Source organism: Protopterus annectens, chromosome 17.part0 (genome assembly GCF_019279795.1).
Source record: "Protopterus annectens isolate FY-2018-M chromosome 17.part0, PAN1.0, whole genome shotgun sequence".
Classification (NCBI taxonomy): Eukaryota; Metazoa; Chordata; order Ceratodontiformes; family Protopteridae; genus Protopterus; species Protopterus annectens.
Genome location: NC_056751.1, coordinates 731,215,616 through 731,230,884, shown reverse-complemented (window position 1 = coordinate 731,230,884; position 15,269 = coordinate 731,215,616). Strand labels below are relative to the sequence as shown.

The 15,269-nt window shown below is 44.3% G+C and overlaps 1 protein-coding gene across 1 annotated transcript in view; it reads right to left on the bottom strand.

The window, feature by feature from the left end:
• The window catches only part of PEX19 (peroxisomal biogenesis factor 19), a 743,396-nt gene that overhangs the window by 410,805 nt on the left and 317,322 nt on the right, over positions 1 to 15,269 (bottom strand). The window contains exon 6 of the mRNA XM_044059399.1: positions 8,223 to 8,399. Within this exon, the coding sequence (XP_043915334.1) occupies positions 8,223 to 8,399 (177 nt within the window). The remainder of the gene's footprint in view (positions 1 to 8,222; positions 8,400 to 15,269) is intronic.

The window sequence follows — 15,269 nt, the reverse complement described above, 5'->3', positions numbered from 1 at the left end:
ATTAGAAAGCGGTTGGAAGCTATCACCCATTGCCATATTCTTAAGGCCTCTCAGCATAAGCAGGATATGTCCACCCCAATTTCTACTAAACTGGAGGCTGAACCTGCAAAAATCTTTAACAGTCTGCATAGACTTAGCCTTGTCTTCCATTTTAAACAACACATCAGATTGTAAAGGAGCATCTAAAATCCTTGTCTTTACTTGCTCAGCTAAATTCTGGTCCCTCAGCCAGGCGTGCCTGCGAAGAACCGAATCAGTGGCAGCCACCCTCGAAGAGGCCTGCACAGCATCAAAACCACATTGCAAAGAATGCTTACCCACCTGTTCAGAAACATGAACTAAATCCTGCAACTCTTTACACTCAATACCAAAGCATCTACCTTAGACTTTAATTGTGAAAGGAGATAATTTTGGTATTTCAACATGTGAAACTGGCAATTCAAATACACTTTCTTTCATCTATCCAAAGCCCTCGCCTCTTTATCAGGAGGAACAGGATTTTTAACAACAGAAGCCTTAACACCTTTAGGCCCCTGAGAAACAGTTTCTGGGTCTGCCCTAGGACTCTTAAAAGATACTTATGAGCTTCAGGCACCCTATAATATCTATCCGGTTTAACTGGAGCAGGAGGCAAAGAATCAGGGTTCAGAGAAAACATCCTCCACCACATCTAGAACAGGAGGTATAGCTAAAGGCCTATGCTGGGTAGAAACAAAATTCCCTAAGCCTTTTCCTGGAATCAGAGAAATCCTGACCTTCCCATTTAAAATGCTCCCTCATGGAATGAAGAGTCTCTGAAAATGAAAAATCCTCAGGAGGAGAAGCAGAAGGAGTAGAATCATCTATATCAGAATCAGAGTAAACACTGCTCAAAACTCCCAAGCTCAGGTTCCACCCTAGGCCTCTTATCAGGAGGGGCATAGAACCTCTAATCATTGTAATCAAATCTTCTGCCATCTTAAGCATATGCAGGTACAGACCCTGAAGAACTAGGGGTAACACCTGAAACAAAACCTGGCCTGCCCCTGGGAGAAGCCTTGGAAACAGGGGAGGGCCTAACCACCTTAGGAAGGAGGGAAGAACAGCTACCTGAGAAGCCCTTCCGCCTGGCCTACCTCCTGAGAGGTCACATCTTGCAGCAATAAAGTCTCTCCCTGGGATTCCAAAGAAATTTCTGGCTGAACCTCTGGCTCCGAGCCCTCTAAGACGGTTCTTCCAGCCTAGGCTTTGCTGTTTTCATCCGGCGGCATTTTAATTACACCGCCCAAACACTAACCTGGCACAATCTAATCTTCTTAAATCTAGCACAAGAGCGACAGCCAACAACGCCGTGCTCAGGCCCTAAGCAAGGTATACACAAGGTATGGTAATCCCTATGAGGTATCTGTTTCCCAAAATACAGTTATTCACTTTTCTGACATCCGTAAAATACTGAGGCAAGAAAAAAAATATTCTGGTACTTAGCCAACTTGGATTCGGTCTGAAACTCCGACTAAAATCTCAGAACGCCAACCTGCACTTGCAAAACTGCTTCTGCATCGGACCATTTGTACCCTATACTTTGGTATTCGGGCCGACTGGGACAGCGGACTACCCAAGTGTCAGGACTGCAGCAATGTGAGATGAAGAACATCGGGTAAGATCTGGTGCCCCCTTGTTTATGTACCAGACCACTGACATGTTGTCTGATTGGATCGCAACAGTCCCTGATGGAAGGATGAAATGAAACGCTTGCAATGCTAGTAGAATCGCCCTCAGTTCCAGGACATTGATATGCAAAAGTGCCTCTGTCTCCGACCAGGTGCCTTGGACCGAGTTTTCCTGACATAGCCCCCCCCCCCCCATCAGGGAGGCATCTGTGGTCACCATGGCTATCGGCTGATAGGGGTTGAAGGGCGAGACCATTGTTTGGGATTTCGACACATCCACCAGAGTAAATCTTGCTTGCATCTCTGAGTTACACTTATCTGAAAAGACAAAGTATGTTGCACAGGGTACTACTGAGTGAGAAGTAGCCACTGAAGGAGCCTCATGTGGAATCTGGCTAGAGGAACAATGGTGATCGAGGATGCCACTGACTCCAGGAGATGGAGTATAGATCGAGCGTGCGATTTGTGGTGACAGAGCAGTGGTTGAACTTGTTGCCTTATTCTTTGAAGCCTGTGGTCTGGAAGGGATGCTGTGCAATGTCTCATGTCCAACAGTACCCTATACATTCCAAAGACTGAGTTGGGGTCATGTTGGATTTCTCCCAGTTTATAGTGATTCCCAGGATTTGAGCTGTTAGGAGAGTGTAGTGCAGGGCTTCTTCCAGTAGACGCTTGGCGGGGGCGGTGAGGAGCCAGTCTTCTAGATATGGAAATGCCTGGAATCCTTGAAGTCGCAAGTGAGCGATAACCACTGCCATGCATTTGGTGAACACTCTGGGGGCTGTAGAGAGACCGAAGGGCAGAGCTCGAAATTGGAAGTGACCTATGTGGAAGTGGGGGTATTTTCTTGAGCATTTGTCCATTTTTATGTGGTAATATGCATCTTGAAGATCTACAGAGCACATGCAATCATCTTCTTCCAAAAGAGGAAGGATAGACTGAACCGTGACCATCCAGAATTTCTCTGTTTTTACAAATTTGTTCAGTGTGCTGAGATCCAGAATTGGTCTCCAGTCCCCTGTCTTTTTTGGCACTAAAAAGAACTTTGAGTAAAAACTGGATCTTATCTGGTCTGGGGGGACCGTCTGGATGACTTTTTGTAGCAACTTTTGGATTTTGTGCGCTACTGCTTCCCTTTGACTGGGTGGAACGTCGGGTAATACTCTGGATGAGACTGGACAAAGATGGAAGGGGATGCGATAGCCTCTGGATATAATTAGTTTTACCCAGGAGTCGGTGGTTATATTTTTCCAGGCAGCGGGGTACAGGGAGAAACGACCCCCAACCACTTCCAGAGATGAGCAGTCGGGCAAAGCTTCAGGAGCGCTGATAGGGTTTGGCCAGAGAAGAAATCTTTGGAACCCCGGTTTCGCAGACCTTCTCTGCCACTAAAGGGGAGTCTTCCATTGGAGTTTCCCCCTCTGCCTCTAGGAGAGAACTCGTCACGTGCGTCCCGGAAAGAGCCCTGTGATTTCCTGTGTCACATCTTCCTGCTCTTTTGATTTCTGGAGTAGAATTGCTGAGGAGTGGAGTGTCTGACACCAATGGCAGACAGTCTTGCCATCTTGTTCGCACCTTGTCAGTGTATCTTTCACTTTAGGCCAAATAAAGGAGTGGCCTCGATGGGGGCGTTCATGAAGGAAGCCTTAAAGGAGTCAGCAAAGTCACAAAGGAGCATCCAGGCATGTCGTCTGGTGACTTTACCCGCGCCTGCCTCTCTAGCCACCCCTTCCCTTGCGTGAGAAATTAAGACGCATGGAAGAGTTGGAAACGGACTCTAGGATGGCTATCTGTGAAGCCACGTTGTCACAAACCTAGTCAGAAACAGCTCCTGCCAAGGTTTCAGAGAGCTGGTTGATAAGATCCCCCTGAAGCCTGGTAAAGTGTGCCAAATAGTTCAAAGACCTTACAGCGAAGGTCGATGAAGCAAACACATGCTTCCCTAGTCTGTTTATCGCCCGGGACTCCTTGTTGGGCGGACGGACAGTTTGTCTCTCTTCAGCCAAATCCTTCTCAGTTGCAGTCGCCACCACCATTGCATGTACTGGAAGACCTCGTGACCAATGAGGGTGCTCAGCTGGGGGAGATAACATTTTATCCAGTCTCCTTGGTAGCGCTTCCAGGGTGTCAGGAGCCTTCCATGCACGCTGGACAATGAGCTGGATGAGCTCAACGGTCGGTGGGGTGACCCAGGAGGTAGGGGCTGGGCATGAAAAGCCTGCAGGAATACGGATTCCTCAGAGGAAGGATTAGAGGACTTCCAGTCACCCTTTTGTCTAAGGATCTCGAGGATGTCACCAAAGGACACCTCATCAGAGGGTGACCGTGGGGACCCTACCCCATCATCAAAATCCATATCTTCAGTCAACGACTCCTCAGTGGAATCCATGTGCTTCCTTTTGCACGACGCTTTGCGGGGTACTTCCTCAGTGGGAGGTTCTGGGGAAGACTGCAAAGAAGGAGTCTCCTGAGGAGGAGAAACCTGAGGCCCTTGTGCTTGGCATCTGGTGGTTGTGGGGTGTGACAGTTGCAGCACAGAGGGGAGATAGGACTCTGACATGTGGGGTTTGCCAGCAGAGGCAAGTGTCCTCTCTATAGCCTGGAAGGCCGGCCCGCCCAAGGAGGGATGGGAGCCTGGAACAGAGCACTACAACCTCAGAACTGGGGTCACACCCCGCCCCAACGAGCCCACCCCAGACCAGGAGTCTCAAGAGGGCCGTGGATCGTGAGAGAGGGGATCCCTGGAGGGCGCCATAAAAAGAAATCTGCGTGAAACCAGGAATGCCCTCCCCCATGGCACAACCACTGGCCTGAGAAGAGTCCAATGCCCAGTGCACCGAGGGCCACATGACGACTCTGGTTCCAAAGTGAGATCCACTATTGGAGTCGGAGGAAGGGAAGCTGCTGTCGGAGTAAAAGGCTTTGAAAACTTGGGTAGAAGTAGAAGGAGGAGTGTACGTTGGGAGTTTCTGGAGACATACGTTCACCTGAAGGAGGGAACGTGGACTTTAACGGGTAAGACAGACTTCTGGCCACAAGCAACTGGTCAAAAAGCCGCAACACACATCTTGCTCAGAGAGACTCTTGGTTGACCTCATGGAGAAAGCTGATGGCGATTCTGGCCTTTCTAGAAAAGGAAGGAGAATACTTGGCCCTTGCTAATTCAAGAGGTGCAGAGCCCAGAACCAAGAACATCTGCACTGAAGAAAATGGTGTGGAAGCAGTCTGCGCCGAGGACATCGGCGCCATAGTAGTTGAAGGTGTCTGCACCATAAAAGCAAAAGTCTGCCCCGATGCCGTTGAGGAAAGTGTCTGCACCGGTAATAAGGACGGTGCCGAGAAGGACTGCACCGAAGAACATGTCGGTGCCGAAAAAGTCTGTGCCGTGGAATACAGAAAAGTCAGACTTGGAGCCGAAGGGGATTATACCAACGGTGCCGAAGGGAACTGTATCTGCATGAATGGTGCCGGTAAGGGCTGCAATGGAACTGTTGGAGCCGTAGTTGTCTGCACCAGGAACGCTGGTGCCGGTGTCGATAAGGAAGACATGGCTGGAACCAGAATCATTTGAGATGGTGCTGGGCTGGAATCAACAGGATCACAGGTGGCAGCGCCGTAGTAATCAATTTTACCTTCTTAAGAGTCGACTCCCTACGATCTCCAGAGGAAGAAGAAGGGAGCGACCTCTATGATGAAGAGAAAGAACACGTCTTACAGGGTTTAATAGGAGGGGTGAGTCCGCCGACCAGAAATAGTCTCAGAGAAAGGAAATTTGAGAAGACCTTTCAATATTAACTTATTCTTCCTCTCTTTAAGAGTCCTGGTTGAAAAATGTTTGCAAATCCCACACGGGGGATCCACAGTAAGGTGGGAGACTTTCAGACAGTTGACACACAAGTCATGGCCATTGGAAAGCGGTAACTTACGGCCGCAATCCTTACACTGCTTGAAACCAGCGCTACTTTTCTGATCAGACATAACGATGTGGAGAAGAAGAACAGCACCAAAAGGAAGAGGAAAAGCCACCCAAAAGGGTAAGAAGAGAAAAGGAAGGATTACCAACAATGGTAATAAAAAATTACCTCAAAGGTAAGAAAAAGGGAAAAGACTAAAGAGAGGGAGTCTAAAGTATACGATAGGGTAAGAAAATATTAGTAGAAACTATCTGAAAATATTTAAAGTAAGAACAATGTATAAAACTTTCAAAAAATTAGACACTTAGCTGAGAGAGTGGCTTGACACAACTATACAGCAACGCGGCAAACGAACTTGGTAACAGGGAGCAGAGCATTCTGGGTAGGACCTTGGGTCAAGAGTTTTTGGCTGACGCAAGCTTGAACATCATCAGATATTTTGTTTTAATAATTCTAAAGTGTGTTGTTCATATTTTAACATATGGAACAGACAGTTGAGTGCTCTGATAGCTAAGTTGCAGAAGTGTATACTTTCTTACCCCATCTGTCCAGAACTCTGGAATCCTTGTCAGAAGGAATGGGATTCTTGGCAGAACTAGTCTTAGCTCCTTTAGGTCCCTGTTTAATGACCTCTGGGTCTACAGCAGGATTTCTGTACAGGTATTTGTGATAATCTGGTACTCTGTAATACCTGCCAGGTTTGCTGGGAGCAGGAGGGAGGGCATCACGGGCTAAGCTGGATTCATGGAAAACATCATCCACCACTTCTAAAATAGCGAGGGATGGCCAGGGGTCTGTGCTGCGGCAGGTTCAGAAACTCTCTTAGTCTTTTCTTAGACTGTGTGAAATCCTCAGATTCCCACTGGAAATGTTCCCTGAGGGTGTGAAGGGTTTCCCCAAAGGAAAAGTCTTATTGTGGGGAGGCAGACGGAATCCTCATAAGCAGTCAGAGGTTGTTGTTCCTCTTAAAAATCTGAATAATCAGATTCCTCAGAATCCTGTCATAATTTCAGGAGAAAGGTGTATTTCCCTTTTAGAAGTTGTGGCCTGACTACCCCTGATAAGGGAGATGAGATCCTCCGCCATTTTAAGCATTTGTGCTTGGGGTGGTGGAGCAGGGGCAAGATAGTGGCTAGAGGCAGATTTTCTAGGAGTGGCCTGGCTTCTAGACCTAAGAGTATCTATCGGTCTGACAGAAACGTTAGTCGGATAAGAAGATGTTGGTTTCTGTCTAGATTCGGTAGTGTGAGAGGCATCCTCGGAAGCCGGTGCCTGTGTTGCGGCTCCAGACCCAACCGAGGCAGAGATAGCCACAGGCTCGGAAGATGAAGATTCTGCTGCATACTGGACTCCGAAAGGGTCTCGGTAGAGGCCTGCGCAGATATCGAATTGGGCATCAGGGACTGCGAAAGCGCCTCACTGAATTACAAAGAAATGACGACCAGTTTAGCGGTAGAGTCATTGAAAGGTTTAGCCTTGTGTGGTCTGTCTCTATCTTTATCTCTGCATTTTTTCAGAATGTCTGTAGATTGCGGGTTAATGGACGCCATTTCGGAATGCAAAGATGGAAGATGAAAATACCTGTCTACAATAAGATCTCTAGGTTAATGGTTCTCACGTTAAGAGGGCACAGAACAGGCAACGGGGGAACATTGTGGTCTGGGCCTAAACAGTGACGCAGTATGAATGGAAGTCTCGGTGTGGGATCTGCTTTCCAAAGGCGAGACAATTGTTAACTTTTTTGGATATTGGTTAGTGCAAGAAAAAAAGATCCCCAATGGGGTACGTAGCTTTAGACATTTTCAGCTGTAATTCAAACTCTGGTAGTGACCGACCGGCACACTTATGAACTGCTTCTGCTATGGGCTCCATGACAAGAAAGACAGACGTAATGGCATCAGCTGCCTTGCTTTATAGCACTAACGACCTGACATCAGACTACAGGCGACAGCAGCTGATGCAGAAAAACATTGACTCTGGTATTTGGGCCGGCCGAGGGCTACCACAGCAGGGAAAACTCACAGGTGATGACTGCAACAGTGAAACATGAACATCTATTGTTGTAGACAGAGGAAGAGATGAGTGAAGGATAGGTGGTGGTTGTTGCTTGTGACTATGTGGACTGGATGATAGTATGGCGATGTTGATGAGTGACTGTTGGTAGGATCTAGAATATGCTAGTATGTAGAGAAGTGACAGAAGTGGGTTATTTAGGGGGTTCATGGTGTAGGACTTATTGGATAGTGATAAGGTGATAAGTTTGTATTTACTTTATTTCCATTTGTTGACTAGGAAGGTCTAAGGGGGCAAAAAAAATTTTCAGAGAAGGTTTGGGAAGAAAAGCTCCACACAAAATTATACAATGTCATGCATCAAGAGAAAGAACAACAACATGTTAAGATAACAATTACAGTACACAGAGACGTAGGATTAAACAAAAACATAATAGGCATTCCTCATGAATACCTGTACGATTTGCTTCGGTCTGTTGAAAGTAATTCAGAGCTAAACTTGTGGAGGCTTAAAATGTACACAGCACAAAAAGGTTGCTGGCTGTAGACCCTTACAAACCTTTTCAAGAAAAAAGAAAAAAAAATATATATATATATATATATATATATATATATATATATTTATATCACAACATAATAAGACATACCTGTTGCATAAGGTCTAAAATGGCTTCAAATCTGACCTTCTGCTGGGCTTCACTGTCTGTTGGTGTTTCTGCCTCAAATTCTTGACATATTTTACCCATGATGCTATGTTGTTGCTCATACTTCTGGTACTGCTCAGAAGGAACGTTATCACGGTGCAACGTCAACCACTCAGGATACTATCAAAAATGAAGTAAAACAAAGATTAGGTACTTAAGGAAACAGTAGAAACAGTTCAGTATTCTAGGGAGATGCACATGAAAGAGAGCAGGAACTTCAGAATATAATTACAAGCACAAATATGAAAGTCTAGTAAGTCAATTTAAGTGTGTTTATTAAAATCAGTCGGAATGAAATTTTAATGAAAGGGTGACAATTAGGAGTGAATGGGCAAAAAGAAAAACAAGTTAAAACATACCTTACTTCTGTGTTTATATATAAAAGGAGAGATGACAAAAAAAATGAAAAGATGTTCTGGAATAAGAAAGACCAGTAGTCATTCTGGAAAGCTTTACTGTATAAAATGAAAGACTAAATTAATGGGAAAGGAGATGGGTGCATCCAAGCATACAAATGGAAAACAATGCCATTCTACTGGCACATTTAACATTATTTCACAATCCACAAGTAACAGGAATTGTACTGAGTATTAGATGGTACAGCGTCCACTAAATGTAACTGTAAAAAGGGGCTCTTAGGTAGTTTGGTCAGCCTAATGTTGGTAGTTCAAGGAAATCCAACAAAATCTCTGCTGATGAAAAGGGAACACCTGGACTCAGAGCAACAAAAGTAAGGTGACAACTTACAGAATGGAAGAGAAAAAAGTACAGACTTCCTTAACTAGACAATAAAGACTTCTTTCATACAAAATGGAAAATGTGGTTGAAATAAAAATACATCAGAAAAAGTTTAAGAAGCCAGCAAAATAAACATCTCTAGTTCTAAGTATATGAGGTTAGCAGCTAGCCACTAAAGAAGCCACTTTATTAAATAATTTACAGCATGAATTCCCCCATGAAATAAATTTTGAACTCCTACACTCTTGGAGAGAAAAAAAAACTCTACTGAACATCTGTAAGTAGGACATAATTTACTTACAGTATCCCCCTAATGTGCAGTAATACAAGCAAACCAGGCCAATACACCACCCACATGGACTAATATCATCACACATCATGTGTGCAGATCAACGCCTATACCCAATTTCCAAGTAACTAGTTTAGTAAACCATGTGGATACTAAAGGTTCTAATACAGTTGCATGTTTTGAAGCTCAGATACAGTGAAAGGTTGAACTGACTGAGTTGTGTGCAAATGAAGATGACCAAAATAAGTCACCTACCCAAATATATCCTTTTGAAAGTAATTTACTTATAGTATCCCCTTGCTTCACAGCAGCAAACCCCACCCACTATGTCGTGTGAACACACTGTTGGTATTAATCATGAATATTAATAATGTAATTGCAATTAAATACCAGCTGAAATCTTGCAGAACTGTAACACTACTGCAACTGCACCAAAATAACAGTACTGTACATTTAGAGCGCCCTTCGATCATAATACAGCTTCTGTTTGGTTTTTCATGCAGCTAATGGTACTGGAAGCCTCTCATAACTCTTGCAAAATGAATGGGATTTTATTCAAAACTATTACTCTGAAGAAAGGCAGAAGACAAGGCTGCCAACTACTGCCCTTGTTGTGGATGCTGCCTGCTGAAAAGTGATTTGCAGATGACTGTCCTTTGGGTCTCACAATACGCAACTAATCCTGGATTCACTCCTGTGCACTCAGCATATCAGGCAACAAGCACCCATTGTTTCCATAGCAGGTACAGGTTTTACGGGATCGGGTTGCTATCCCAAGGCCCAACCCTCCTCAGAGGGTGCACCACACACTCGCATGTGCTCACGCACACACACACACCTACAGCCAGTTTAGTGTGTCTAATCCACCTGCAGTACATCTTTGGAATGTGGGAGGAAACTAGAACACCCTGAAGAAACACACACGACCGCAGCGAGGACAAGCAGACTCTGCAAAGAAAGGACCCAAGATGAGAATCGAACAGGAGAACCTCTTGCTGTAAGGTGGCAACAATAACCACTACACCACCACGGGTGCCCATGTAACTAATATTTCACAATTATTAAATATCTCAATTTGCTAGTTTCCAGGACTGGAAATCAACATGGAAAAAACTTTGAAAATACACCCCCTTAAAATAACACTTAGGGTATTAAAACTTGTCAAATACATTTTGGGGTAACAGCTAGGTTTACCCTGGGGGTCACTATCCTAGTAATCACCTATGAACCTATTATCACATTTTCTCCATTTACGCCAAAAATGACATTTTGGCTTTTTGAGATGGAATACATCCAAGAATCAGCCACAGGATGCTAACCAAAATTATCAAACCAGATGTTATATGGGTACCACGTATCAGATTTACAGTTCTATGCCCAAGCTATCTCTGCATGCCAATATTTTTGGGTAAGAGGAAATTCCCTAACCACCTGGGTAACAACTGAAATAAAGCTAATACATCACAAGTCTTAAAAAAAAAAGAAGTCAACAAAATCTGGTATCCAGGGCAGTCTGGAAAACTGGACTGAAAACATCCTAAAGGGGGCATACAGCAATCCTCCAAATTACTATCTGGAACAGATTATAGATCAATATTAAAATCAGAATCAGTACAGAAGCAATACACTGGAAACAATGGTGGGACAACCTAATATATATGTTCATAGGTGTTTACTAGGCTAATGACCACAAGGGCCTTTTTAAGCCAGGCCATGCATCCCAAATCTCTGACAAGCTCTAATACCCTTGATAAGTGTAAGCAGGGACTTGGGAGATGAAGCATTTACAACAAGCGGCCTGGGGGATGAAGCATTTACAGGTTGCCTATGTCCATTAGAGACATAGGAGCCAAACCAGGGATGAATTTCCTGTTCCCGATCCAATTGTCCAAGTTGCACATTAATTGGGTTAGAGAGGAACTCTTCTTCACATGGATGAGGAGTCTGTTCCACAGACGGGATAGTCTCTGTGATACACACCTATCGCTCCAACAGCTCCTATTTATATCACAAGCAAGGTTTAAGTCTTTAGAACAGGTCATTCTGGTGGGTGTTTGTTTTGTAGATATGCAAGAGGTCCAGAGTGGGGTCTGACAATGCCCTGTATTGCCAGGCATAGATCTCCCCTCAAAAGCCTGTAGGAAACAGAATACAGGGATAGGGCCTTCAGGTGGTCTGCATGGGACATTTTACTTACACCCTGTATTTTTACAGAGAAACCTCTGTGGACATTCCAACAGTTGGATATGCCCAGTTAAGTAAATACCAAAGAGGGTAATGTACACAATGACAGGACTGATGAAGGCAGAATACAGTGGAACAATGACTTCCTTTGACTTAGATGCCATACCTGTATCAGTTGTGCAACATAGAAAGAGTTCCTCACTACTGTAGGCATGTGATGGTCATAGGTAGATTATTACCTGTGTGTGTCCCTAAGTCCTGGACTACTGGGACAACTCTAAGGGGTGTGTTGTCAACATGATAGTTAGCCAGGGTGGATGACTTCCTGAAGGATACTATCAAGCATTTCTTAGCATTTAGTTTTAGTCCATGGCTCTGACACCAGCTGTTTGTCTGTGTCAGCCCTTCCTGCAGAACATTTGTGTTAGTGTGGGATTCAATGACAGCTCCTAATTTGCAAGCATCTGGAAATTTAGTCAGCTAGAGACCACTGGCATTGGCCTTGACTTCACAGAAGTAAATGCCAAAAAGGAGTGGTCCAATGACCAATCCCTGAGGTACTCCACTTGTGACTGGCCTCTTTGTAGAGGTGGACTCCTCAATTCTGACTTCCTGGGTCTTGTCTGTGTGCCAGTTGGCTATCCACTGGGTGACATACAGGTTTGTACCTAACCTCCTGAGTTTGCCAAAAATGCCCGAGTGGAGTATTGTGTCAAATGCCTTGGCCAGGTCAAGGTAGGTAGTGTGAATCATTCTGCTCTCATCCATTCCTTTGGTAACCTTCTCAAATAAGTCCACCAGGTTGAGTAGGCATGACCTGCACTTGACGAAACCAACCTGGGCTGGGTCCAGTGTCTGGAGGTTTACTATATCACTATTGATCACTTCCATGATAATTCTTTCCATGGTTTTACAAACAAGACTAGTGAGACTTATGGGTCTGTAGAAGGCCCACCTTTATGCAGAGAGATGACTGTTGCTGTTCTCCATTCATGAGACATGAAGCCTGTTTGGAAGCTGCAGTTAAACAGCAATTCCAGAGGGTCTGACAGGTCATGTTTCATGATATTTAAGAAGACATCCTGGGACATTGCCTGGGCCCACTGACACAGTGTTCTTGGAGACCATTGTTCCCTAGTGATAGCTGGTGGGGGGTATACTGGAGCTGAATTTATCAGACAGTAGGTTTGTTGTATCTTCTGGCTCAGTACAGGTGGCTCCATTTACAATGAGCTCTGCACACAATTGTGTATTGTCCTTGAGGTTGCTGACATATCTAAAGAATGCCTTGGGGTTGTCCTTGGCCTGGGAGGCCAATTTTACCTCAAATTTGACTTTGGTAGACTTTATTTGTCCTTTGAGTAGTTTGATTAATTTGATGAGAGTGCTTTTGAAGTGGCATCACATGACAGTGCTGGTGCAAGCTGCTCAGGATGCTCAATTGGCTGCATTTGAAATGAACCTCATGGAAACGCAGCTGACTGAAGAGTAGATGGTGTCTCCAGCATCTTCTGGACTTCCAGAGACTGCTTTGTCTTAACATTCCTCGACACTTAAGCCACAAGATCGCACTGAAGTATTGTCAAGTAGGTTAAGTAGTTAAGTGCCCTCAAAGCAAATGTCAACGAGTCATAAGAATACTTCACTACAGGGTCCAAAGCCTGAGATTCTCTGTTTGAGGGATGGATTGAGGAACTCTTCTCAGAGATTTCCTTCCTGGTGTCAGCCGCTATCATGATCACATCCACAGCAGGTTCCTTACATCAATGTGGCTGATCCTTGGGAGGAACAAGAATTTTTGCCAGTCTTCTTAGAAACAGGCTCCACTGTGTTAGGTTCCTTCTGAGACACTAGGTCTGTGAATGAATCGAGAGGAGGAACCACCTAGGGTGTGGAACGGCCCACACCAAAGGTTTCCAAAAAATACTGACTCCTCTGGAGAGGGCGCTTTGGTGGTCCAACTTCCATGCTGGAAAAGAAGCTCCAAGTGAGGCCAAATGAGGCGTCATCCTGTGGTGACTTAGAGGACCTCTCTCCTTTTTTGAGGTCAGTATCATCAATGAAAAACTCAAGGGGGTCAAGGTGCTTCCTCTTGGACCACCTCTTGTCCGAAACCTCTCACTCTGGTGACACTGGAGGTGAGAGGGAAGAATACAGGAAACTCCACCAGGGGAGCAAACTGGAGGCCAATCAGCATTAACTGTCCAGGAGCAGACTGATGACTGGCCACAGGCACAGAAAAGAAAAGGGATTATACCTCTCAAACCTCCTGAATTCCTCAATATTTACCAGTTTTGAGAGTAAAATAATGGGATGCTACGTATTTCAAAGTGGCCCCTTCAAATCCCGATTTTTTTAATTATTTTATAAAAAAATTTTTTTTACAATTTTAAATTATGGCTAATGTTATCACGCATCACCAGCATATCCTGCATCATCATCATCAACGTGCAAGGGCATGTGTGATGACAGCAGCTTCAACCCCAACTGCTTATTGGAACTCTGAGACTGGGACGGGGTCCGGGATTCCCAAGTTCACTGCTTTGAAGTTCTGTGGATAACTTCAAGGCTAACGTGGTGGAAGCTGGAAAATGCAGACCCCCTCCACAATGAATTAGCTACTCCTCAGATTATGAATTACGTGCTGCGGCCAAAACACAGGCACTATATTTTTTTGTCAATCTTGCTTTTATCCAGGTAGGTACTACTGATTAAAAATAATATACTGCATTGCACTAACGTGCTCAACTTCAACTACATATTTTTTCTGTTTGCCAGATCACCGTACAGTTGTTTACAGGAAAGCCAGACTGTGATCAGGGGGCTGCACTTCATTTGCTAATAACAAAGATGAGTTTGGAGAGGAGGAGGCATTACTATGATCTCACTACAGTTCATAAGCCAATGACAAAGTCTGGGCAGGGGAGGGCATGACCATGAGACCCAGCGCAATTCATTGGTATGAGTGACATGTTTTGTTGACTGAACTTGGAATATATTATGCCCGCAACATTTCTGAGAGAAAATGTATTAAGTAATATATAAATAGAAGTTTCCAGTTAAAGTTTTTTTTTATTGCTTTACGACTGTCAAAACTGTCAAGAGTAGGACTCAGTAGCACTAAAACACATGCAGACCAGAAAAGGGAGTGTTAACTACAATCTTCAGACACAATCATTAGGTTACTACTGGCAATAACTTTGTATGGGCTGGGGTTAATATAGGAGTTGACATTTTAAGACTATAACCAATAATCTGATCAATCTGGTTAGGGTATGCACCTGTAAGACAAAAGAAACAGTTTGCCTTTCGGTGGAATACAGAAGAATTAATACCGAGTGAGCCATATCCGAACACGCGGTTACTGTGCAAGTGCAGAACTCTTGTTTCTGGTTAGAATTTGGATAAACATTAATACAAGTTTGCATTTAAGTTGTTTTTTTTTTAATCGCTTTGCGATTGTCAAGATTAGGACTCTGGCTCTAAAACACATGCAGAGTGCAAAGCAGAAAAGGGAGCATTAACTACAATCTTCAAACAGAGTTATGTTACTACTAGCAATAACTTTGTATAGGCCAGGGTAAATATAGGAGCTGAAGTTCACATTTTAAGACTGTAACCAAAAATCTGGCCGACTGGGTATGTATCTGTAAGACAAAATGAGCAGATCACTTTTTGCCATAAATCGGTGGAATGCAGGAGAATTAATGAGTGAGCAATACCCGAACATGCGGTTACTGTGTAAGTGCAGAACTCTTGTTCCACGTTAGAATTTGGAT